Consider the following 27,312-nt stretch of genomic DNA (forward strand, 5'->3'; position numbering starts at 1 on the left):
GAAAATACAATGACATTCTTACAGGCCATGAACAGTAAAGATGTGAAATTAACTTTCGTATTCGGAATGACGACATTTCAGATAGTGCAAGTGCTCAGACATACATAGTGCAAGAGCTCAGACATAGATAAGGAAGGGAGGGGGAGAGTGGGAAGGAAATGGAAACAGACAGGCGACTACCGTACCAGGCCTGACGACATTTCTGGTAGAGCCGGAGGAAAAAAAAAGGTGAGGTAGAGGGCTGCAGAAAGGGAGGTGAGGAACAAAACAAGCAACTATCTTACTAGGCCTGACAACATTTCAGATAGTGCTGGAGGGTGGGGACAAGTAAGGGGAGGGGGGGAGACAGACGAGGTTGCTATCATACTAGGTCCGGTATTACCCAAATTGTTCGAACACAATTGTTCGAATTACCTAATTGACCGAAAGTCGAGGGTCCGAATTGACCTTTGCACAATTGACCGTATATATATATATATATATGTATATATGTATATATATATATATATAATGGGGGGTTGCGTGGGGTTTCCCCCCGCATATATGTAACAATTGACCTTCACAATTCGGTCAATTGTGCAAAGGTCAATTTTAACTCGAACAATTGTAGTTCGAACAATTCGTATACAACCCTAGGTCCAGGGACAATTCTGATTGAGTAAGTGCATAGAAGAAAGTAAGGGGAGGAGATAGGTAAAGGGGGAGGAGGAGAGAACAGAGAGTAAGCAGTCAAAAAGAGTGGAGAAGCAAGAGGGGAGAGCGAATACAATTGCAGAAGTCAGTAGTAACACATAATGTTGCAAGCCAGGATGCAAGATGAAGATGGGAACAGCATGATACAGGGCCACCATGAGAAAGGGTGACTGACGCACTGTGAATCAATGAAGTCCATAAAAGTCAAATCCAGCATTGGCCACAAGACGGTGATGCTGAAACCAGAATGCATCTGGACAGACGCCTGCAGAAGTAGGTTGGAGGGGTGGAGGGGGAGAAGGGTGGAAGAATCGAGCAAAACAGGCAGCACATGTGTGTGAGAAGGAAGGGGCACAAGGGAACATCACAGGGGGTCTAGAGGGGTGGGTATGGCCTGTGGGGACAGAGGGCATAAAAACATGTTGATGCATACTTACCTGCTGTCTGAGCAGGGGATTTAACCACCCTAGCCTAAACGCTTCACTCCCCTTGCTTCTCATCCTCAACCAAAAGTGTTCGGATGAGGAGATACGAATCATCTTTACAAAACCCCACAAATAAATGAACCCAGGTGATATGAATTTGAATTTCTGGATTGATGACGCCAACAGTGCTTTAGCCAACACCCAGATATGGCATTGTGATTGGACCCAATAGGTTCTTAGTTTTCCTGAAATCAGAACGCCCTGTTGGGGACCAGCTCTGTCAAGGTTTGCATGGAAAAAGGGAGGGGAGAACATTTAGCAATGAGAACACTAAAACAACCTCAGTGGTACTTGACTGGTTACCTGGCATCACTTCCCAACACACAAGTAGGACTGTCCCTACGGCTTGGGAGGATACGCAAAAGGTGGTGGTTCCTGGTTTGGTGAGTAATCGCAATAGATGAATGTGGTAAAGCCCTTTCTGTGGGTGATGAGGAAACAGGCCGCATGCTGCCCCTTTTTCACAGAGAACTCCTGTAATCCTGATTTTGCTGGATTAGCCTTAAACAAATTACAGTCAATTTTTTTAATATATATATTTTTGTAATATGCTGTTCTGCTGTAATGGACAATACGTCGAAAAGAAATGATTTCTTTAGTGAGTTTATCTATTTGTTTATCTATTTTGGCAATTATTATAATGTTGATACACTACTTTGATGCCTTTTAATTGTTAACTCAATTTACAGATTTATCCTTGGTTATTGGTTTGACAAGTCTTATTGTTGTTAAATACGGAATGTTATATTCTGAATGTATTCATTATAAATACTTAATAAAAAGTACTTAACAAAAAAAAAAGAAATGTTTTCAAGTAAGGTTCTGTTGGCTCATCTCAGACTAATCAATATGTGAATGCTTTCCCAACAGCTGTGCACCCAGGCTCTGAATGAAGGCTGGACCAGGTAGGCGGAGCTTCATTTATTCGTGTAGAGTGTCAGTACCCCATGTATACTGTTATGCTTCTGCATTATCATGGTTTTGACCATTACAAGTTGGGGTCACCTCGGGTACATGCAGTTTTGAAAAGGTGGCATGAGCACTTAATGTCCCCGGGTTCTAGCTGGACTCTTCAAGACTGAAAACCGCTGTCACCTGTAGCCTTGCTTCATTGATCCGCCCCAGACCTGACTTGCGATCTCTAGGTGATGCCCACCTAAAACTCTAGGAGGCAAAGCATGTTTTCTTGAGTTACTGGGTCCGGATTGGTTGATTGTGAAGTGTTCAAAACTACTGGATCACAGTGGATGGGGATTTGTAGTCCCTGTTGTTGAAAGTTTTGTTCAAGTTTCTTTTGGAAAATAAAATAGAGAACTATTTGGTGTTTTGAAAGGCTGCTGACGAGAAAGGATTAAAGAGTTTAAGCATAATGCTTGCCTCTAGTCTTGACACAGAATCACGCCTTATTACACTTGGGTGCAGGCATTAAACCCTCATCATCCAACTACTGTCAGTCTCATTGGGTCATGCCAAAAGAAGGTCTCCTCTAATGCATGAACTTTCCAAGAAGAGGATGGTTGGGGGCACAAACATGATGTCAATCCTCTAGTCTACCCTTCTTATTTGCTGCTGCAATAAATGATTTCAACATGCATCCTAATTCTGCCATTTTAAGGGCCTCTGAGCCCTTACACAAGACGTGGGTAATGTGCAGATCAGCCTAACCCTGCCCTATATGTAGCACACAGAGCACATTGTTAAGCCAAGGTCCCACATTTCTGCCTTGAAGGGAGTCTTCAGTGAGTTGAAGCTTGAGTCCCATGGCACCTCAAGGAATGGCGTTCCCATTAGGAGATGCCTGCCACGGAGCAAGAAGGACAATTGAAATGCTTGAAATCTGGAATGCTACTCAGATGAAATAGCTGCAGTACTTACTAAGTATTGACAAAGCCAATAGGCCTGGCTTTTGCAAATGTAGAGGATCCGATTTTTTTGTAAGGCTATCATAGAAACAAAAATGTCTCTCGCTACGTTTATAAAGCCAGGGCGCTTGGCGATACATTACTTGTACCAAGGAGTTTAGCAGGAAATGCTCTATCGTGTCGATGGAAACACAAATTAAGTGTGTACCATTGTTTTAAAAAAACACAACTGTCCAAGGACACCATACAGTCAGCTCAAAATGATGGTCGTTAAAATCGAAATCAGGCGATGTATATTTTCGACATAATTGGTAATCTACCTCAAATTCGAACTAGGCCAAGGTCTGCATGCTTCACTCTAATGAACGTTCCCTTTTCCAAGAACTGAAAGTAGGATCAGATCGACCCGTGTGATCTCTAAGAGGCCGCCACTGCCCCTTCTTGCTGGTGGGTTAATACACATCATATAAGGTTGTTGCTGTTTACAGACTTTGCGCCATTGCACGTTTAGTTTGTTTGAGACGTGCCTTGGACCCTTGTGGAATGCCAATACAGTTGAAATGTAAGTGACAATTGAAAACACATTCTCAATGTGCTTTATTATTATGATTTTAAATGACAAACAGAACCGTGAATCCCCTCCGTTAATCTCCAGCCTATGGGACAGCATTTAAAGTGGACCCTAGCTTCATTGATTAGGTTAGTTGGGAGGCGGCTGGGTTGCGGAAGCTCCTACCAACCTGGTCAGTCCCAGCCTAATCCACCCACGTGTCTCTTCCAAGAGACCTGTTACGTCTTCTCTTTGTCATCACGCTAGGGCGCCTGGGTCATGTGATGTGTGACCCTCCCATTGTGTATTACCTTTTTAAGGTAATGTGTCCATCCCACTTGTATTGCCCTTTTAAGATGGGCCATGACTGTGCCATGGCCCAAGCTAATAAAAGGAGCCCCTGCAGGGACGTGCAGGAGAGCGGCTTCAAACTTCAAGATGGAATTACCTGAGTCCGGGTCTCATTCAGGCCTGCAGGCCCACACAGTGGAAGCACGGGCCTGCTGGCCATGTTGCCAGAGAAGTGGCCAGGGTCCGCATTTGCGGGTAAGCCTTGCCGTGCCCCTCCAAGACTGTGTGTCTCCCTGGCAATCCCTTGAGGCACTGGGCCTCCGTGGTGCTGGCGTCTCATAGCACCCCAAGGGGCTGGTGCGATGTACATGGCCAGCCCCCCATCACAATGGCGACAAGCAAGTCGAAGAGCCCTGTGACGTACCATCCCTGCGGTCCCTCATTTGTATCGGTGAGGGGAAAGGAGAGAGAGAGAAAGGAGGAGCGGCACTTATTGACAGAAGAACAGGGCCGTGCTGGCGGATCCTACATGGCCGCGGCCCTTAGAGAAGAGGGTGCTCGTGCGGCCAGGGAAGTGTTGGCCTGCAGTCCTTGTGGGCCTCGGAGCCCCTGCAGCACTGCCGCCATAGCCGAATGAACAAAGAAAAGGTGAGTGGCCGGCCTCCACCGCAAGCCATGGGATTGGCCTGCGCTGCACTGCTCAAGTTTGCAGTACAAGCCCGGGCCACCCGACGGTGAGGTGCGTAAAACCCGGGTGCCCGCATTCAGCTTGAGGGCCTGCCGGGTGGTTGCTACTCCTGGGCCGTCCAGTGGTGAAGAAAAGGAAGAGAGGCGTGACCACACAAATAAAATAAATGGGAAGCCCTGCGTGATCCAGGGCCACCGGCAGCGTGGAGAATACCATCCACCGCTGGAAGGGAAGTAATGAAGCGGCCGTAGCTGTGGGAAAAGCAACACCTCCCACCTGGGGAGAAGGACTGGAGGAGCCGCTGCCGCAAAAGAAGTGACGCCTACCCCAGGGGGAGAGTTGTGCTGCCCCCGCGGCTTTCCGCCGCAAGGAAAAGAGTTGTGCCGAGAAGAAATGCAGCAACCGCAAAGAAAAGCAGTGTTGCTGCCCTCCTGGAGAAGAGAAGGGGCGGCCGATGCGTGGATGTGCCCTGCCTGTGATCCTCCCTGGCCGCGGCCCACTGCAACGAGGGTGCTTGTGCGGCCAGGGAGGGAGCCAGCCTGCAATCCCGGTGGCATCTGCCGCTGTGGGGGGGAGGAAAATGGTGCAGCCGCGAAGAAACATCCTCCCGCTGGGGAAGAGTGACCGATGTGCCCTGATGGTAAGGCACCGGGGCAAAGAAGAAGGAAAGCGGCACCCCTGCCAAGATCAGGCTGAGAGTGCCCACATAAGCAGCAGCACCTTCCCCAGTGGTGCCACGCCGCCGCCGGAGCATCGTTGAGATCCCGGGCTGGGCATTGATAATTAGAATTAAGTGCTCAAGTCTGGAGCGGTAATAGTGAAAGCCCCAGCATGGTCTCGAGCCCTCTGGCGGTGAAATTGAGGAAGTGCTCCGGTCGGGGGCATTGCTACGGTGCTCCGGTTGGAGCAGAAAGAAAATAAAAGAAGTGTGCTCCATGTCGGCACTTGTGGTATGTGCCCGGGCCACGAGGCGGTGAAACAGTATGCATGCTGCATGCCGGAGCTAATGCATATGAAGCAGTTGGCTGGCCCTCCGAAAAGCCTGGGGCGCGTGGCAGTGATCTTATGAAATGCTCCGTTGTCGGAACTCTTGCAAAGGAAAAGCCCCAACAAAGATCCCAGGCCGCCCGCTGGGGATAAATGAAGCAGCTCTGTGTCAGAACAAAGAGAATAAAGAAGGCGGCCCCAACAGTGTTCCCGGGTCCGGCAGTGAATAGGAAAGTACTCCATATCAGCACAAGCATATAATGTGCTCCTATCATCAGGGCAATGCTGTTAGACCCCGGAACCCAACGGCAGTAACAGGGACATTTGTGCTCCATGTCTCCATGTCGGAGAAGGTGAAAGGAAGGACTCTGCGCACCGAAGGCAGCCATGTGTCACCAAAGCAGAGTATTCCAGCCACGCCAATGTGAAGCTGCCACCCATATGCTTCTCATAATTCCAAGCTATGAGCACATGAGTCTCCTGCACCCTGTGCACTGCAAATCGCACTAGCATCACCATGCCGGGAGGACTAGTCAAATTGAAGACCCTTGTGCACTGGACAAGAGGCGCTCTGCACTGCCAGGCAACCCGAGAAGCTGAATCCCACTGCACACTGGTAACACCACAGGCATCCTGGCCAACCCAGTATTGAATGTCACCCTGTCACCAGTGTCACCCTACCACTCGTGTGCAATCCCGCCTGAAGGAGGGAGAGACCAAATTAATCTGAGGACAGCCTCCTGATGCCATGGAGAGAACTAGGCTTCAAGTGGCCCAACATCTTTCCACAGAAGTCACCCTGCCTGCCCCACAAGTGGCCTCGACACCATGCCACTAATATCACCCTGACTGCCATGCCATCAAAGGACCAGACCAACGTGGGCTTGGGGGAGATACCTGCCGGTCCCATGAGTTCAGCCAACAACTTGTGTCTGACCAACAAACACATGCAGCCCTGACACCCGCCACGAGGGAGCGGTGCATCTGGCAAGGTAAGGGTAGCAGCTCTGCAGGAGTGCTCTCCTGTGTCCCTGGACAGAGTGGCATTCCTGACTGGGAGAACATGGTCGAAAAGGGGGGTGAGTGATGTCCTGTCACCCCATGCCCTGTCAACAGCACATGGCGCAGCCTGGACGCCCTGCCATCAGTGTCTCGCTGCCCTGCCCCGAATATCAGGGGTCTCTGCCAATGTGGCCCCTGGTACCTGCCAGGTGCGGCTTTGCCGGCCTCAAACTGCACCATCAAGGGACCTGCACCCTGGCAAGTGACTCCTGAACGGACACGGATGTAAAGTGAACTGGTCTCCTGCAGTCCTGCACTTGCTTAAAGAGGACTCAGTAAACATGTGTGTTTTGATGCTGTGAACCTGCATATTAGCTACATGCTTAAAGTGGTCTCAGTAAAGAACAGTGATGTGAAGCTGTGATCCCGCAGTTAGTAGGTGGGCATGTTGTGCCAACCGCCAACCATTGGGTCTTGTCAGCGATTGCACTTCCGAACCCCAGGTTAATAAAGGGTTTTGTAAACAGTGGTAGAACTGCCTCCATTCCACTGGCAGTTGGCCAACCACGATTGTCACCCGCTGAGCATGTGTAGAATGGGTTAGTATGGGTTATGTCTCTAACTATCTGAGTAGCTACGTGTCGTCAGTGGCATATCCTATTATCTGTCTACCCCACAATTTTCCAAGTGATAAGTATTTGTCGTTCTATAACAGTGGAGATGGGGGATCATGTATGTATCAGCACTGTTTGCTTTGTTCCTTATGAAAAAGGAGGAATGTGATGTGTGACCCTCCCATTGTGTATTACCCTTTTAAGGGAATGTGTCCCTCCCATGTGTATTGCCCTTTTAAGATGGGCCATGACTGTGCCATGGCCCAAACTAATAAAAGGAGCCCCTGCAGGCACATGCAGGAGAACGGCAAGATGGATTCACCTGAGTCCGTGTCTCATTCAGGCCTGCAGGCCCACACTGTGGAAGCACGGGCGTGCAGGCCATGTTGCCATGGGGCCCTCCTGCCAGAGAATTGGTCAGGGTCTGCATGTGCGGGTAAGGCTTTCCCTGCCCCTCCAAGACCGGGTGTCTCCCCGGCAATCCCTCGAGGCTCTGGGCCTCCATGGTGCTGGGTTCCATAGCACCACAGGGGTCTGGTGCGATGTCCATGGCCAGCCCCCCATCACAGGTCATAACACCCAGAGAGAGAGAAAAACATGGCGAGAGGCTGTCACTGGGTTTTAACCAACGAAAGTATTAGGCAAATCTTCTTTAACACCACACAAAGGGTGAAACTGGGGTAACACTGACTTGTCCAATCTGGCCTTCGGGCCTCTCACACTCATGCATCTAAAGATGACAGGTCCACAAGCCATGGTACTTAACATAATCTGCTTTAGTCAACTGCCTCGCGCAGCTTAATCAATTCGGGTCACATGACCCTTCTCACAGCTCGAGCTGGTGTCACATGATGCCTGTGGGTGACGCGACAAAAGTCAAATATGGCTGCAGCCTACATATTTAATTTAGCAAAGATTGTGACACTGGGATCCAACCACCCATGTGAACAAGCAATTAGGTTGCTGCATGCAGCGCATTAAGGACTCTGATCTTGACATTCACTACACCAGGCCGCCATTGCCAATTATAGGCAGACCCGTGTTCAAAAAGAGGCAGGCCTTAATGGCAGCTTTGTAGATTCTCACCTGTGTAACCCACCCACTGGGGTAGAGCACTGGAAGGAGAAGGATAAAGGAAATTAACATAATGGGAGAGTGTGGGTTGTTTGGGTCAGGTTGTGGGCCGAGGAGGTGGACCAAGAGACCAGGCGTTGGAAGGCTGGTGGAGCAGAGCGTGGAGGCAACTAGTCGAGAGAGTGTTGAAGGTGAGCTACTGGTTGGTGAACGAAAGTGCTACTTGGACATGAGAGTGCATGTCTGGTGGGTTCAGGTGAGTGAGCAAGACTTAGTTGAGAGTAGGCGAGTGAGATTGAGTGAGCAGGGTGGGAGAGAGAAAGAAGGGCGAGTGTGAGAGAAGGAGGGGTGGAGTAAAGAGTAGTAGGAGGGGAGAGTAGGAGGGGAGAGTAGTAGAGAGTACAAGCAAAACAAGAACATCCGAGGAACAGAGGAGAAGAGAGAATAGAGAGTGGGGGGGGAAGAGAAGGGCTGGAGTAGAAGGAAGGGAATGGAAGAGAGGACCATCATCAGAGTGAGGAATACAGGAGACCTCAGTAGCTAGAAGGCATTCATTCCTGGTCCAAAGAACATTGCAGTTGTTGTGGGACACTAGGCTAGGATCCATCTACAATACCCTGGCGGGCCTCAACGTTAGCTTGTCAGACACTAGATGATAGGGGTTACCGATATCTAGTACCCATCTTGGGGATTAGTGAAGCCTGGGCTAGGGATGGAAAAGCCCACAGAAAGATGAGAGAGAGCGAGATTGGGCGAGAGAGAGAGCCGGCCCTTAGGTGGAAATTTTTAATAAAAACCTTGAATCTTTTTCAAAAGTTGATGTATTCTTGAGGCCATCTGTGACAAAGAATAGTGTCTGGCCTGGGTGCTGAGACAGAGAATTCCCAGAATAGCACTAATAGGTTCCAGGTGAGCTGACAAACCTGTGTCAGAGGGAAATGCATTAGTAGTACAAAGATGTATTGGTATAATGCAGTCAAGAATACATTACTTTTTATACATCCAAGACAATAATCATAAGTGTACATATGAAAGTGAAAAAAGACATAGGGCCTTATTACAATGGTGCCGGTCCTGAAAAAACGGTGCTGGTAACCCTACCGGCACCGTTGTTTCCGGACTGGCACATTACAACTCTGTGAGCGGATGCCGTCCCACCCATCAGGGTCAGACCTGATGGGTGGGATGGCACCTGCTCGCAGAGTTCTCACGGATGCACCGGCACCGTTGTTAATGGTGCCGGTGCATCCGTGAGAAACTCCGCGAGGGAGTTGTTAAAGATGCCGGTGCTCCCGTATCCCCATTCCGAATAGGGACTAACACAGTTACCGGCACCTGACTTTCTGGCCACCAGACTAGGAAATAGCCTGGTGGCACTGAGAAGTCAGGCGCCAGTACTTTTTTTCGGGTCTGGCGGCAACCCGCTGGTTTTACCGGCAGGTTTACCGCCGGACCCGTAATGAGGCCCATAGAAATAAAAGAACATACTTCATATACAAATCAAATCAATCAAGTCTCAATATCATTCTACAAATGGGCCACCTGATAGATTAAGTTAATATAATTTCCCTCCAACTCCACCATGAGTGACAATTACCAACTGAAGACTCCAATTTGCCATGTGGCACTAGGGGTTTACTACACATTGTTTTCAATGCCTGACAGGTGGTAAGTATATGTTTAAACATTCTAGTTGTTGAGTCTGACATAGACATGTCCTATTGACTCTGCTGATGTTTGCCCATTCTCCTGTTACCTCCCGCATGTGTACAATATTAAAGTTAATTTTCATATAATACTGTCTAATTTTAGTATTGGGAAATTGTTCCAAATATCTGGGCATCATACTCATTTAGGTGCAAATGGGAAATATTCCCAGCAATGGGCCCTGGTCGCTAAATCTGTTAGATTTCGCTCATGATCAACCTCAGCAATCAGCTTTTTCATATAGCTTTTAAAGAGAATATTAAAATCTTGCTGTTGATCGAAATTGGTCCATTTACACCAGGTCAAGCCGTCAGTCATCAGCCAATCAATTGAGATTGCCTTATAACAATGCTTCTCAGTTGAGAAACCCCTGGCAGTATGGTATATCAAGGAGTTGGAAGGGGCGTTAACATATTTCCAATATTATGTGAGAAACCGGATGGTATTCTCCAGAGTAAACCTTGAGAATCCCTTATTCAGGTGGCCAGGGAAGGGCTGCGTGCTCAAATCCAAACCATAGGGGTGGACGAGTGAGGGAGGATCATCTGGGTAGAGGAGGCCATGGTTATGCTTGGGGGAATGCCCCAGGTGAGACGCGGTATTCCATCGGGGAAGAAGCCAAGGAGGACGAAGTCCTTGAGGCTTTTATAGGCTGTTCCAACTCAACCTCCTTTCCACCCAAGGAATCTCCCTTACCAGAATCCAACAACCCCTCCGCATCTGGTAAATCCAATTAGAACTCAAACCCTGCTGCACTAGGAAACTACATCTCCCAGAATCCCTGTTTTCCCATTGCGTACCCAAATACTCCGTCATTCTTCTCCACATCCCTCTGATTATTATTTCCCGAACTCCCAGTCTGTTTTGACAAAACACTACCTTCCCCACAATCCCCCTGTTCATTTTACAACCCCTACAAATCTCACCTTTCCGAATTGACCAACCTCTCCCCCTTTTCTTACACAAACACTTTCTCACACCGGACTAACAATAAAGCCATTTATCTGACATGTTCCAACACAAGAGTCAGGCAATTGATGATGACTACGCACACCTGACGGCCCTTTCCGTTCCCCACAGGGATAAAAGGCAGAGAACTAAAACACACTGCAAGAAAGGCCAAACGCATGACGAAGCAGTAATCCCTCGCAAGCAGTTCAAGCAGAGAATAAAGGCGGCGAGACCTGAGAGGATGACAAGGAGGGAAGTACACTTGCCCTTTTCAACCCAGACCCGCAATGCCTCAGTGAAAAGAATCATAACACCAGGATTTACAGCTGGCGTGTGATGTAACAGATGTCAATGGTGCACGGGGGCCTTCCGCATTGATAACCGAGGCGGGGAGGGACGCTAGCTACCGGGGTACTGTCCTTGACTCCAGAGACAAGACAAGCCAACGGGTTCAGCACAGCCGGTGAGTCGGAGAGAGCTGATAGCAAACCGCACTGTGTTAAGCCCAAGGTTGCGAACAGCAACATTGTATGAACTTGTGAACAAGGAACTTGTGTGTGTTTAAAATTAAAGGAAAGTCCAGTGAAGTACCAGCTGCAGACTGGTATACCGCCACGTGGGAGCTCATTCAAATGACTCTGGCTGGTCCCCTTTGTGTAAACTACAAGTACCAGGAGGCCCTAGGAGAGGCCGGCGTGAGGAGTCAGGGGTCATACAAGGGTCGAGTCAAACCCCTTGTACAATCGAAAGTCTCTGACACGTTGAAAAGAAGGAGAGAAAATGTGAAGGGAACTCCGCTTTCTGATGAAATTGTGGACATTGGGAACTAAGGCAAGTGTGAACCCGACAGAAGGATGCCGAAAGAAAGCTAGGGGAAGGAATCTACCTCAACTGGTTGGTCATTCAATTTCCATTTACAACTACTACATTTAGTGCAAGAGCTGGGGAGGAAAAACATGATCTTGGTATTAAGAAGGCTATTCTTCTTGGCATAAGAGGCAAGCAGTATTAGTTGCTGTTGTGGGCCCTTAGTAGTATAATACAACATGATCAAGTCATCCACATATACCAGCCATTGCAGTTGGGTGACACCCAGCTTTGGTGGGTGTACTTCCCCCGAGGTAAGTTCTTTAACCCGATCAGCTAAATATAAAGAGGGATATAGAGTGAAAGCCAATACACAGCCCTGCGTAAGGCCAGTGCTTGTAGTTATGAAGTTACTTAATCTACCATATTGACAGATTCTCACTTTCCCCGTAGTGATGTTGCAGAGATCCGTAATCGTATTCAACAATCCTTGAGGAATGCCCTCCTTGTGCAGCTTAGAGCATAATACATTACGATGGACAGTGTCAAAAAGGGTATCAGGTAATAATGTCGCCATACATAATGTCGCCGGGAAAAGCCATTGGCAACATTATGTATGTGGATGGGTTGCGGGGATCTCCCCTGCTCCCATTAAAAATTAAAAAAAAATTTAAACGGGGTTTGCGGTGTTGTCCCCCGCATGTTCAATGCAATAATGTCTCTGCAAAAAACAGGAACTTTTTTGTGAGGCGACATTTTTGCGGGGAGATTATTACATGGAACGTCAAAAACATCACTGAAATCTCTGAATGGAGCTTACACCAGCTGCTGATATGTGAGTCAGGTCTCTTCTATGGCAGTTACCAATGCTGTGATGTTGGTCAGGGTGGAAGATCCCTTTCTAAAGCTGGTCAGATTGTATGGTAGAATAATATTACCCTCCATCCAGTCAGTCAGTTCTTGTAGCAGTATTTGGCTAAAGATCTTAACCAGCGCATCAAGGATAGCGAGTATCGTATAGCTCTTGGGGTCATCTCGGGGCCCACACTTAAACATAGTGTGACGAATCCCAGAGTATCATCACTGCTTCTATAGGGGGAGCCCCTTCTCGTGAGGCTAGGGAGGTTAGGCTGCTACTCGATAATTCCCCTGGTGTGGTATTCAGCGGGTGGATCTCATGGGAGAGGAAACCCCCTGCGGGACCAATGACAACATTATCAGGAGAAAGCGCTATTCCCACCAATCACCTGACTCTAGAACCATTTCCTATAACCTTAACAACAACCCCTTCCCTAATAAGGTCATGAGTTATTGTCACCTACCATTTCCATAGAAAGTACTGGGACTATGAAGAGTACAACCAACCTAAGGGAGATCAAGGATAGAAGTACTGAGATGGAGAAGAACTCCATTGACTCTCTGGAGAACATGTAGATTAGAAGTGCTGAGACTAGGAGGAAGTTCAGAGCTATGAAGCTTACTCTTAAGAACCATAGTTAGCGGTCTGGTGGTTGCCGGCTACTCTTTGATTCAAGCAGAGTAGAAAAGGAGGGAAGAATCGGGGAAGCAGTTGTCTATTCCTCCCTGGAGGAGCTTCAGGAGCCACCATGGTGCAGGAAGGTGGAAGGAAGCAGACCAGGAAGCCAAGAGGGGAGCTGGAAGGACCAGAAGGCAAGCTAGTAGAGAGAAGCTCCCATTGTTCCTGAAGCCTGGAAAGCGTGTGAAGGGAAGGCTGCACTGGCCAAAGGAAGATTCAGATTGCGGTGTTCCCGGACAGGCCAGAACCCACTGCAAGGCTCCTTAGAGCTAGAGGGAGCACTCAGGCTGGCTAGTGGGAAACTAAGGAGGTGCAGTCAGCATCCTCATAGTCGCAGTATCTGTCAGGCAAGTGAACCAGGTCTGTCCCTCAACAAGAGAAGTTTAAGGGTCTGGGATCCACCAAATGAAAGCAACACGAGTCATCTTCCTTGTGGCGGTACTTGGGAGGAAAGGGCCTAAAGTATCCAAAGGCAAAGAAGAGAGGTCTGGGACTCACCACTATGTGAGAACAACACATGTCATCTTTCTCGTGGCTGTACATGGGATAAGAGGGCTCCAAGTACCCGGACATAAAGAAGAGGGGTCTGGAACCCAATCCCATGCGAAGAAGGGAAACCACAGAGCAATTTACTAAGGACCATACTTGGCAGGGATTTACTGATGAGGGAAGTGAACCAAATTGGCCCAAGCAGCGAAGAGAGAAGCAGAGGTCTGGGACCTACAAGATACTTTTTTCTAAGCATCCTAATTGGCAGGGAAGTGAACCAAGTTGGCCCAAGCAGAAAGAGAAGGAACCCCTGGTTGTTGTGTTGCAAGAGACATAGAACTACCAACAATATGTCCAGGGCAAGGGAGTCATTGCCCCTGGTTGTTGTGTTGCCAGAGACAGAGAATTGCCAAGAGAAGGAACTAGGGCAATGGAATTCTTGCCCTTGGTTGTTGCAAAGCTTGTAAAACAACTCAATCACAGGTTATCAATCAATATTATTTTACTTCTGTAAATAATGAACATGTCTTTGAAAAGACAAACAAAAGCCAAAAAACAATTATTTTTAACAATGCATTTTTTAAACAAAGTTTATTTTGAATCGAACGCATACAGGTAAATACAACACAACATTTGCCATCAATTATTAATTAGGTTCCGTATCTTACTTTTGTTCGTACCCTACAGTTCGTAGAAGTTCCCTTAGCCTTTGAAGATTTTCCATTTTCCAATTCCTCTCCCAACCCCCTGCTCTCCCCCTCCCTCCCTCCATCCCCTCCCCTCACTTACACCTCCCCCCCCACAACTTTAACCACTACTTTACACTATACAGTTCAGCAGATTTAAGATATTTTCCTGACGTTTGGGTCCTGACGTCTTTACGTCTGGTGGGTCTCAGATGACATAGTAGGCGGGGTTTGAACAATTGGGCTTCCCTGTCCCGCACCAATTCATGGATAGTTAACATTTTTTGGTATTTTCCGGTACCGAGAGCACATATCTTCTCCATAGCCATTACTCCCCAGACCTTGATCCACCACCATGCAGAGGTCGGGCCCTCTTCGTTTTTCCAGGTTTGTGCAAGGTTCATTCTTGCTGCTGATAACAGGTGAGTAATGAGAATGGCTGTCGTTCCTGACATTGCGTATTTACCTTCTATGGGGACTCCTAAGAGAATTGTTTTCGGAGATCTCAGCAGTTCAACCCCAGAAATGTCCTTTATGTGGCTTAGTATTTCCTTCCAATAGGCCACGGCTTTGGGGCATGTTCACCACATATGAAATAGGTCTCCCTTCTCACTGCAGTTTCTCCAGCAGTTTGGTGAGTATGACTTTAGCGGCCCTTGTATGTCTCTTTCCCAGTTCATTTTGTATGTGAGATTGTCAGTCGATTGATCGTTGGAGAGCAGTCTGTAGAGTCTGCTGACCCCCTTCGCCGTGTTGCCTTCCTGCAGAGACAGTTCTAGGCCTGATGGCGTTCTTGTGCCTGCTCTCTTCACCGTCGGGTGGGTTATCCAGTGCCTTATTTGTGCATATCTATTACGCTCATTTTCTCCTATATTGAATTTCTGCTGACAGTCTGTGAAGAGTAGTGGAGAGCCGTCTTTGTACATGTCTCTCAGGTACATGGTCTCGGCCCCTGACCATCCCGCCCAATACTTTCGTTGAGGCCCCGGTGTGAAATCTGGGTTGTGCATCAGCGGCATAATGGTCCCATTCTGCTCGGGGTGCATTTCTTTTTCCGGGCTTTGTCCCAGCTTTGTAGTGATCATTTTGTCATTTCCAATAACGCACCCCTGCTCTCTCCGTTTTCTTTTCTCTGGCTCAACAGGGTTATTAGAGGGGCTAATGAGGCTGATTGTTCGATTCTACACCATCCGTTGTGGTTCTCTGGTTTTTCCACCGAAACATCGGTGCTAGTTGTGCTGCTAATATGTATCTGTCCATTTCTGGAACTCCCAGGCCCCCCAGGAGGGGGGGGGGGGCGCATTAGGATTCGTTTCTGGATCCTGGGTTTCTTACCTTGCCATATAAATTTAAATATTGCGTTTTGCAACTTTTGGATTTTGGCTAGCGGTATGGGCACCGGTAGTGAACTTATTACATAGAGGAGACAAGGGAGGATAGTCATTTTGACAGCTTTGATGCAGGCAAACCATGACAGCTCCTGAGATTCCCATCGGAGCATGTCTTCCTGTAGCTGTTTCCACAGTGGGATTATGTTTGTCTGATTGTCTGATATAGCTTATGTGGTTCTCTAGTAAGGTGTATCCCTAAGTATTCCAGTTTTTCGCCCACCAAGCTCATCGGGAATGTCCTCTCCAATGTCTCAGTCACTTCTCTCCTTGCTGTTATGTTCATGGCTTTTGATTTGGAGAAGTTTATGGAGAACCCAGAGATATGTCTGAATTCCTCCAGTTGGGCCATTGCTCTGGGCATCGTATTTTCTGGGTCTCCCATGAAGAGCATAATGTCCACGTACAGCGCTATTTTGTGGGTCTCCTGACCAATCGTCACTCCTCTGATGCTCAAATCTTGACAGAACTGCATTGCGCATGGTTCCATCGACCATTGCGAAAATCCAAGGGGAGAGTGGACAGCCCTGTCGCATGCCCCTTCTGATCTTCACGAACTCCGTACTTTGTCCCTTGATCCTGAAAATTGTCGATGGGTGTTGGTAATTGGCGAGCACCATCTTGGTGAATTCTGGACAACGGCCAAAGTGCTTCAAGATCAGTTTCAGATAGCAGCAGTCCATGCTATCAAAAGCATGCGTGGCATCTAGAGCTGCCACTGCAAACATCTGTTGTGTTCGTCGCCCTGCATCTATGACGTCTACTGCCCTTCTGACGTTATCTTGTGTGTGCCGGTCAGTAATGAACCCCGCTTGGTCATCGTGTATTATGTTTAGCAGGATTGTCATTAGGCGGGTTGCTAGGATTTTCGTACAGATTTTTGCGTCTGTGTTCAGCAATGCTATGGGACGATAGCTCGCACAGTTGTGGGAATCTTTACCCGGCTTCAGGGGCAGTATAGTTATCGACCTCCCCATATCAAGCATGACCTTCCCCTCTTCTCTGATTGTATTATATATCTTTGACAACGGGCTGAGCAATTGGTTGCGGAACGTCTTGTAATAGCTGTTGCCGAGGCCGTCTGGACCTGGGGTCTTATTGGCTGGTAGTGCTGAAATTGCATCGCTGATCTCTTGTGCCGTAATTGGGTTCCCAAGTCTAGTTCTGTTTTGTTCAGCAATCTGGTGCAGCAGGAGCATGTTGATGTAGGTGAGTTGATGTTCTGGGTCAAGATTCTCACTGCTTAAGAGTTCCTCATGAAATCGCTTCATTATCTCTTTTTTGTCGAGCTCCGCCGTGTGGGGTTTTCCATGGACGTCGTTTAGTTGTGCTATATAGTTCCGGATTTTTTGCTTTCTCAATTTCCCCGCAGGAAACGATTCGCCTTGCCCCCATGGATATAACAGGATTGGTTTTTTTGTAGCAGCGACTGGGCGATCCGGCCCCCTGTATGATTCTCCAGTTGAGCTCTGATTTTCCGAAGCACTCTTAAGGATTTCCTCGAATAGTGGGCTTTGTGTTGGGCTTCGGCGGCTTTCACCTCTTTTTCTAGTTGGTTTGTCACCAATGCTCTTTCTCTGTAGTATGCTGCTGCCTGTGACATGAATTCACCCCTGATCACTGCCTTTCCTGCATCCCATTTTACCCCCCAGTCTCTTTCCCTTTTGTCGTTTTCTTTGAAGTAGTTGTTGATGGTAGCCTCCATATGGGCCCTTAGCACTATGTCCTTCAGGAGGATTTCATTTAACCTCCAGGGCGGTTTTGCTCTGCTCCCTTCTACCCCCCAATCTATACCCACCAACAATGGCGCGTGATCTGAGTCATATTCCACTCCTATTTCTACTTCCGTTATTTGCGGGACTAATGTTGTGGATACTAAGATCATGTCCATCCTCGAGTATCCCAGGTGGACGGCTGAGTAGTGGGTGTATTCTCTCTGAAGAAGCGGCCCAGGGCTTGTCTGTTTTTCTGATCAGTTGTTATGGGGGGGGGGTGTTTTGTCCAGCATCAGGTCCATGACAGAGTTGAAATCCCCACCTACAATCAGTTGGCACTCGCACCAGCTGCCCAGTTTGCCCAGCAGATCCGTTATGAACACATCCTGGTGACTATTAGTAGCGTAAATGGCTAGGATTGTGTACAATTTCCCCTTTATCAACCCTTTGAGCCCCAAGTATCTGCCCTCTTTGTCTTTGCGGATTTGTAGTTTTTTGAAGTCTAGCGCCCTCCCAATTAGTATAGCTACTCCCCTTTCTTCTCACCACTTGAGGCAAAAGATTGTTGTGGGAAGGCTCGATTGGCCATTCTCTTCTCGTCTTTAGGGAGGAGGTTTGTCTCCTGTAGGAGCCCAATCGTTGTCTGCAATGTTTTCAGCCTGTCTAGTATCACCCGACGTTTTATTGGCGAGTTCAGGCCCTGTACATTCAGAGACATTACCTTTGACTCAGCCCTTTTTGTGTTGGGGAAGTTGCGCAGTTTCGAGCTGGGAGTGTGGCGCTCCAGTGACTCTCACATTTACCTTTTCCGTCCCCTGGGTCTCTAGCTTGTTCTGTTGATGTGCCTCTTGGTTCCTTTGATCTTCCCCCAACCCTCCAACTCTCCCTCTTCCTCCCCTCTTCCCAGATGTGTTGTTCTTCTTCCTCTGTGTGGGTTTTGTGTGTTTCGGTGTGTTGTAGTCCTCGGCCATTGTTCTAAGGTTGTACACTCTCTTGTTAGTTGCTTGTCCTAGTGTTCTTTCATCGCTAGTTATTCCTGGCTCTGTTGCGGAACCTTGGATTTCCCTGTTTTCTTTGACTTTTGCTTTTTCTCGATTGACCATTCCCATGGTTTACTCGCAGTGTCTAGTGGATTGGGCCGTGGTCGGTCATTCGGACGATCCTGGTCTTCCTCTAGCTGTAGGATTGAACAGCCCTCCTCGCAGGTAGTGATTTTCTGCTGCTTGCCCTCCCATGTAAAGGAGAGGCCGAATGGATGCGTCCACCTGTATCGTATCTGATTTGCTTGGAGTACTTTTGTAATTGGCTGCATCATTCTCCTCTTGCGGAGAGTAATCAACGCTAGGTCTTGGTATAGTTGAATGTGAGAGCTGTTGATTGTGAGATCATTGTCGGATCTTGCTGCTCTCAGGATATCTTCTTTCTGGCAGTAGGACGTTACTACTATTAGGACCTTTCTAGGACTTGCTCCAGGGTCGTTCCGTTTTGGGGCAACTGTGTGTATCCGATCAAACCCAATTTGGTCTGACTGCGTGTCCGGGAACATGCTACTGAAACATTGTTGCATAGTGTCTTTGAGGTCTCTATCCTGAATCGTTTCAGTCAGGCCTTTGACCCTGATGTTAGATCTTCTTGAACCGTTTTCAAAGTCCTCTGCCTGTAATTCCAAGTTGGTTGTTGCGTTAGCCAACTGGTCTAGAAGGACGCTGTTCTGGTTAGATTCTTCTGCTACATTTGATAAGCCATTTTCGACAATATCTATTCTGCCTCCCAGGGCCGCTATTTCTCTGCTTACCTCCTGGAGGGAAGATTTCAGTTCCTCCTTCATCTGTTCCAACTGGTTGTAGAACGTATTCGTGAGTCTGGCTTCCATCCCCTTCAAACAATTTAGGAGTTCCTCCTTGTCTGATGCCATAGTGTTTGGTGGCGATGCTTCTGCGTGGTTGGATCCTTCCAGGGGAGGAGGAGGTGAATGGCTCTCCATTCGTCGTCTCTCACCCCAGCACTTTTCAAGTTGGCCCACCTGGATTTTAGCTTGTGTTCTCGTCTTTGACTGTTCGGGCCTCACCATGGCATCTGAGTTGCTCCTTTGGGAGCAGTCAGTGCCAGTAGGAAACAGCAGAGCTATCTTCTTGGGCGTCAAAGCAAGAGGGGGCTCATTCCTTTGTGCTTCAGCTTTCTTCACAGCTTTTGTTTTGTCTCCTTCTTCAGAGGAAGTACTCGGAGAGCAATTCCGCCTGCTTAGTCTACCTAAGCATGTTGGTAATTTGCTTGTCTCTTCCTGCTGGGGCTCGAATGTTATTCTTAGCTGTCCACATCTCGTAGGGTAGGCGCATCGGTGGGTGAGACCATCCAATACTCGGAACCTTTTACCAATATTGGTGATGTTTACCATTGTTGGGGTAATCTCTGGTGCCTGGTTCCTCTTTCGCAAGCACTTTGTTTCCCCCTTCCTCCGTTACACAATCACCTGTGTACCCCCAGTCTCTGATTTGGACCACTGCCCCCGTATTCCTTTACCTGCAAATCGGTAGCAGAGTGTCTTGTAAGGGGACCACCTGGGCCTGGGGAAGGTGGTTTTGTCTGCGTCAACTCTTTTAGTTTATTATATGATCTTGCCATCCAAGACTGTAGACTTTTCGTTTTCTGGAGAGGATAGGGCGATGCAATGCTAGTGTGCTCTCCCCCTTGTTGTTCCTTTACCAATGTTTATGCCTCCTTCGCCTCTTGGAGCTCCTAGGCCGATTGATGTGCTTCTTTACAGTTCTTGATTTCCCTTGTTGCGCTCTCTGGACCCGAGGGCCACCTTAAGGAAGCACTTGTTTATTTTCTTGGTGGTAGCTCCAGGGTAATGGTGCTGCTGACACTGTATATTGCTTGGGAGTTTATGCAAAGGAGCACGCTGCTGCGCTGTTAACAGGTGTGCAGAGTGATGTCGCTGCAGACTCTGCACCTTGCTTGGAGGTTTATGCGGTGAGTGTGCTGCTGTGCGTGTCGACAGGTGTACATGTAGGCTAAGGCTTCATTAGTTCAGTGTCAGTGAGAATGTTTAGGCTTCGTTGGGTGGGGGCCTGTATTAATCTTATTTTTGAGGTTGAGGGAGCAGGAGCCCCCCGTCATGAGCCTACACCACCTCAACAAGGCCCTGCTGTTTTTCTCGCTCCGGAGTACTTTTGCGCACCCCTCGCACAGTACATATGCTTGCTCTGAAGCAGGATCTGGAGCGCAGCGCAAACTGGTGGCAGTCCAGGATTGGCAGATATATGATGTACGTAGCATGTACCCTGTAGCTGTCAATATCCGTAGGACTCCCCTAGACCCGGGCCCCCTGGCCGCTCGCTCTCAGCGCACACGGCTGGTGCTGGGGAGGGGGATCTGCATGTACGCAGCTGCCAGGGGAAGTGCGTTGCGAGTCCTGTCGCACACGAGTCACCTTCTCTCCGCCTTCCCTCCTGCTGTTTGCTCCAGTGCTGCAGCGGGAGCTGGCTGTGTTTGTTTGGGGCTTTGCCTCCTACCAGGGCTGTTTTTAAGATGTTTAGAGAGGGGAGGTGGGATGGTCCCCTTATTAAATTTCCAGGGGCTTCCAAAGTCTCCCAGTGTGTTCTCACCCACCACCCGAGTTAGCAGGCCTCTTGTGGCTCTATTGTGCCCGAGGGGGGGTGCTCCGTGAGCACGGCGTGTCTGGCACTCCTCTCAGAGCCTTGTGGCTCCCTCTGTAGTCCTCACTCTGTGCACCCAATCCACGTATTATGGAGTGGGCCCCCGCTCCAGTTTTGCCTCAGTGGGGGCTCCTCCTCCCTCAGGTGGCCCTGCCCCCCCCCCGCGGATGCCGGCCGCCCTGCTGATAGTTGGGAAAAGGGAGGCTCCCTCGGGACTCCTCCGATTCTCGCAGGAATGGCAGTCCAGAGTTCCTGCACCCGCCAGTTCCTCTGCCCTCAGTCTGAGGGTCCTCCCCCGACAGGCTGTGTTCCCCCTTGGGGTCCGCAGATCTGCTCAGTCACTCCGACGTTGGATCCCTCCCACCTTTCTCTGCTTGCTGCCTGGAGCTTTCTTGAGGTACCCCAGCGTTTGTCTTCATTTAAGCCTGGGAAGTTGGATTAGCGTGGTTCCCCAAGGGGTGTCTCCAGTTTACATGACTGTTGAATGAAGGTGGGCCCCCAGTTGCCTCCGTTACCACTTACAATGGTTTCTTTGATGGGTTGTTGTGCTTCCAGGCAGCACTTGGTATGTCTACTGGGTTCCTGCTGCCTCGGAGTGTGGTCTTGTAGCCGGGGTCTGTTATGGTTCCTGCAGCGAGGGACCTCTACCGGGCTGGTGGAGCTGCAGTTGCCCTACCAGGGTCCGTGGGAGCCCTACCGCTGTGGGCCCAGCCAAGGGGTTGGGAGTGGAGTGCTTTGTTTGGGGATTAGGGCGTAGGTGCCTTGCAGCGGTTGGCTCCCTTATGGGCGAGGTTTCTTTTCCCTGGGCGTGGGTGCACGTACCTTCCATATGCAGGAGCCCCGCCAATCCGTGATTCTGCCGGCGAACCAGCTCAGCACGACCGGGGTTCCCGGATCCTTCTCGCCTCTCTACGGCAGAGCCGCGTGTCTGTTGCTGGGGAGCGGGTGCGGGCACAGCTGGTGCCCCAGTCTTCTCCGTTGCCCGCTGCGACCCAGGTCCGCTGCTTGTATCGGTGGCCTGCAGCTATCCGATGTCATCCGGTGTCGGTGTCCCATGAAGAGGTGCCCATTCAGAGCGGATCCACTGACTCAGGGTACGCGGTGTTCGGTGTGATACGTAGCCTATGGATTCTGGGTGCTCCACGTCACCTCCGCTACACCTCCCCATCTCACCACACACAAGGCAGGGTTTGGTGGTCAGGTCGCTGCCTGTTGTCGCCTTCGCCTCTGTTGACAGGTCTGCTGTAGTTTCTCTTTGGCCCGGCACCGTGAGAGTGTAGCGGGGACAGTTTTGGCGCGCAGAGCGCAGACCGTTATTCTGGACGTACAGTATGAACCAGCTTCTCCCAGCTGGTATGTTTGTATCTGCCGGTGCAAACGCCACTCCGCAGGATTTTTGATGCAGGATATCTTGTGCTACGGAGCTCACAGCTCAGGCGGCCATCTTTGTCGGAGCACAACAGCCTTGACAATTCATTTATAAATGTAATTGTTGTATAGTGAAATGATTGCATAGAGATAGACATCAACATTTCCTAACACACTTTCATTATGGATTGAAACAAAGAAAGACTTGTAATAAGCAATGGCCATTATATACTACCAAAATTCTGGTGGCTGAATCCAAATAGACTGAATTCAGGACAACAAGCAGTTTAAACAAGAAACGCCCAATCCGTATGTTGTAAATAGATGGCACTTCATAATTGTTGACACGTTTTGGATCACATCCTTTATCAAGGCTGTTATGCTGCTCTTCCTATAAACTTGTTCATTTGGGAGGAATGTCCCTTTACAATTCTATTGCTCTTTACAGCTAACATAGAGCAAGTTTGCTGCATAGTGTCTATCGATGCATACCACGTTGGAGGTCTTCGAGATGTGGGTGAGTGCATCCATTTGTTAGAAGAGATTATGTTGTTCTCTTTAGTCACCTATTTGGAAAGTCTGATTGTACATTTTTCACTATTGATCTACAGGTTCGAATTTGCCAGTGAGTTTAGTGAATGATTTGTTTATACTCTTGTGGTTGATAATTTTTAATTATTATTACGTATTGGATTTCAGTGACCATTTAAACATACATATTTTGTAGGCATCAGAATTTGAACGAGTTTAGAGAACGAGCAGCATAACAGCCTTTTTTTTTGTTTTTTTGGGCTTGTATGATAACTTTATTTACAGGTTGCCCAGGTGGGGGGGATCTCCACACAGAACTGTGTCTAGGGAACGGTGCCAGTATTCTGCCAATTGTTTTAGGTTTTTTTTTAAAAAATGTATTCATTTTGTTTCAACAAACAACACAAACCAAACTTGCAGTGTGAGCAGCATAACCGCCTTGATAAAGGATTTGATCTGAAACACGTCAGCATTTATGAAGTGCCATCTATTTACAACATACGGATTGGACGTTTCTTGTTTAAACTGCTTGTTGTCTTTACGAAGACATGTTCTTTATTTACGGAAGTAAAATAATATTGATTGATAATCTGTGATTGAATTGTTTTACTTGATTTCGGGAATTTTTTTGTACCATGTGTTATTCATTTTGAACTTCACAATTTTGTTTGATTTAAAATTTTAATATTGTTGAATATTGTTTTTGGGACTTGCCCCACAGAAGTGCAATTGGGCTACCTGTTGGTAACAACAGGCTTTCTATTGTCCTATTAGTGGACTTTACCCGATTGCACCTGAAACTGATGTACAATTGAATTTTGTTATGTTACTAACTCTTAGAGATTTAAGTTTTCAAAGATGTATGTAGTGCACTTCATCGTCTCATTGTTATGTGTTGCGAAGCTTGTATCATAGAGAAATATCTAAGAACAGTTTGGAACATTTGTTGTTAGGAGTTGTCTTGAAAAGGGGAACACGACCCGAAGGACGACATTTTTCCAGAACAAGTCTTCCCCTATTTTGATTGGATCAACACTCTATTCTTCTGAGTCAAGAAGATCTTCTGTTCTATATAGTTTAGTCAATAGTGTGAGGGATAGAAATAGGCTTTGGACGTGTGGCAGTAGACTATTTAATTTAGACAAAGACATCCTGACAGTTTCCTTAGTGTTGGTTGAGGCAGGAAACCCCTCATTGATATAGGGACAGGTAGTGTTTTTCCTGATTTCCTTTTAAATAAAGGTTTGACAACCAGTATGAGCCCACTGTATCAGAGTCCTACTTCTACACTCTTACAATAGGTACAATGATGCCTTTAGTCTCGCTAGTGGGAATAGTTCACATTCGAGCTGATAATACTTAAGAGTTCATGTAGAATTCTTCCCTTAAAAAGCATTCTTTTTCAAAAATGAATTAGACACCTTAAGGGCCTGGAGCAGTTGAATTATCTAACTGTGCTGAGAATTTTTCTGACCTTATCCACCACATCATGATATTTCCATCTACAACCCTTTGCATCAATCTCCACATTTCTGTTGAGTTTAGCACCAATAGTGCTAGTAATATGTTGTTTCTGTTTTTCCTTGGAGGCATCAACACTCTTGCTATGCACAGTTTATCACCATTTATCAACTTCCAAAATGTGCCTGTATTGTTGATATTGATAGTCCATCTAAAATTGTCAGTGTTCAATTTTCCTTAATCTCCTATGGCTCACTAACCATTTTCTATATGTGGCCTGTCTACTCTTACATGCCATTTATTTTTTATTTAGTGAGCATTTATTAGACACCTATACAACCGAATGGTGTTTCCAAGCGCCACAAGACAAAGTAGGGTGGGAGCAAGGGGAGTAAAATATTAGGCCTTGTGACATTCAGACGTGCAAGTGCAGTGAAGAGAAGTGCAGGATATAGTGAAGGCAGGGGGGGACGAGAAGGTATGGATAAGTGCTGATGGGAGCCCGGGAGGGAAGTTCAAGGGAAGCCAGGGTGGAGGCCAGTTGCAAGTGCTTGGGCGGAGTAATCCCACGGGTGGGATGCACAGCCGCCAGGCAGGGGGCCCGAAGGGGCAGTGCTGAGGTGAAGGGGAGGTGCTGGATTTGACTGTGAAAGGGCCCGGTAACCTGTGAGATTCATGAAGGACCAGGCTGCCAGTCTCAGGAGGGAGGATTAGCAGGGAAGGGAAAGAGGTAGAGAAAAGCAGAGTTGAGAAGTTTCTGGAATTTAAGGAGGTCTGCCTCAAGTCTGAGGGGGGCAGGGAGGCTGTTGTAAAGAGAGGCACCAGCCCAAGAGAGAGACCTGCAGCTTACTCTCTTCTTGGAGAAGCATTCGACAAGCAGAGAGTTGGAGTTAGAGGAGGGGAGGGCACTAGCAGGGAAGTATTTAGAGAGGGAAGGTTGGAGGTCGTGTAGTCCCAGGCCCGGGAAAGCCTTGTGGGTGATGGAGAGGGTATTGAATTTGATCCTTGCTGCCACCGGGTGCCAGTGGAGAGATCTTAAGGCTGGAGAGATATGGTGCCTGGGCTTGAGGCCAAGGATAAGTCTTGCTGCCCTACTATTCTGGATTAGCTGAAGGGGGCATAGGGAGTAAAGGGGGAGATTGAGGAAGAGGCTGTTGATGTAGTCAAGCCTAGAAAGGAACAGAGCTCTGGAGACGTTGACCTTCTAGGGAAAGGAGAGGAAAGTGCGGATGCCTTTAAGGAGGTGAAGCTGGAAGTGGTTCTTCTTGGCAAGGTCCAATATGTGAGGGGTGAAGGAGAGAGCAGAGTCGAAGATGACCCCAAGGTTTTTGGCCTCACAGGATGGTGAGGGTAGAGGGCCCAAGGAGGGTGGCCGGAGGGTAGGAGGGAAACGGGGCACAGGGGTTCCAATGAGAAGGATCTCGTCTTACTGGCATTAAGACAGAATCCGTTAGCCCCACACCATGCCTGGATGGTGGACACAGAGTCAGGGATGAGGGAGGAGGAGGTACAAGAGGGAAGTTTGAAGGAAAGCTGTGTGTCATCAGCATAACACTGGAAATGAGGAGAGAAGGACAAGATGAGGTGAGCAAGAGGGACGAGCTAGATATTGAAGAATCCCAGCAATAATTTAGAGTCCTGGAGGATGCCGCCGGTAGAGAGTGAGGTGGTGGAGGAGAAAGGGCCTAATTGCAGTTGGGAAGGGCAGTTAGTGAGGAGGAAAGAGGTCAGCCAGTCCAGTGCCCGGTCCGTGATACCAAGGGTATTGCAGAGCCATTTTATGAGGATAGAATGGTTGACCGTTTCAAAAGCAGAGGAGAGGACGAAGAGAATGAGAACAGCAGGAGAGTTGGAGTCAAGATTTGCAAGCAAGTCTTCACGGGTGTTCAAGAGAGCAGTTTCCATGCCTCTGGATGCCCGGAATCCAGATTGATGGTCATGGAGGCAACCAACAAGTTCAGTATGAAGGATCAATTGGGGGAGGGCCAACTTCTCCAAGACTTTACCCAGGAAGGCGATAGTTAGCCAGGCAGGCGGGGTCAGCAGACATATTCTTTTAGGAGAGGGTGCACAAGGGAGAACTTGAGGGATAGAGGGAATGAGCCAGTGGCGAAGGAGTGGTTACAGAAGTTGGCAAGAACCAAGGCGAGAGAGGAGATATTGTCCTTAATGGTTCTAGAGGAGCCCCTGTTTGGATGAGACCTTTATAGAGCGGACAACTTTAGAGACATCATCTGGTGTTTTGGGCAGGAGGGAAGAGAGTGCGGGGTGGAGAGAGAGGAGGCAAGGGAGGCATTCTTTACAAGTGCTAACAATGTAGAAGTATATGTCTATATTCCCCACACTCTTCCTACTGTACACCAATGCTGTAGCAGCCGCTCTCACTCACCAACTCCCATTTAAGTCCATCGCAAATCTGATCCTTTGTCGAAAATGGCATCAAAAAGCTCCCTGTCTCCAAGTTGCTGACAACCAAGGGCAGGAAAAAAAGCAATCTGAGGACGTATCTGCATGAATGATTGTAGGTCCCTATACACGTAAGATAGGGATAGTGTGACAGGAACACCCCGGTTGACGCACAGTTTTTCAGATTCGAAAAACAATATGTAATACTGCCAGCCAAGCACCAGGCGGACCATACATAGCATGTGAATCGGAGCAGATTCACAAGCCCCAGAAATATGACAAATATTACTTAGTAGTAATCATCTTTCTAAAGCTTGTATATGCTGAGAGCAGCATGCTTTGCATAGTCCACCATCCAGTG

The 27,312-nt window shown here is 48.2% G+C and overlaps 1 protein-coding gene across 5 annotated transcripts in view; it reads left to right on the forward strand.

The window, feature by feature from the left end:
• Positions 1-27,312, forward strand: part of ENOSF1 (enolase superfamily member 1) — an 831,595-nt gene that overhangs the window by 507,379 nt on the left and 296,904 nt on the right. For all 5 annotated transcript variants that reach the window (XM_069620869.1, XM_069620872.1, XM_069620871.1 and 2 more), the window contains one exon: positions 2,049-2,083. In XM_069620869.1, coding sequence (XP_069476970.1) covers positions 2,049-2,083 — 35 coding nt within the window. The remainder of the gene's footprint in view (positions 1-2,048; positions 2,084-27,312) is intronic.

The sequence above is a fragment of the Ambystoma mexicanum genome, chromosome 5q (genome assembly GCF_040938575.1).
Source record: "Ambystoma mexicanum isolate Mex_15411 chromosome 5q, UKY_AmexF1_1, whole genome shotgun sequence".
In the NCBI taxonomy this organism is placed as follows: domain Eukaryota; kingdom Metazoa; phylum Chordata; class Amphibia; order Caudata; family Ambystomatidae; genus Ambystoma; species Ambystoma mexicanum.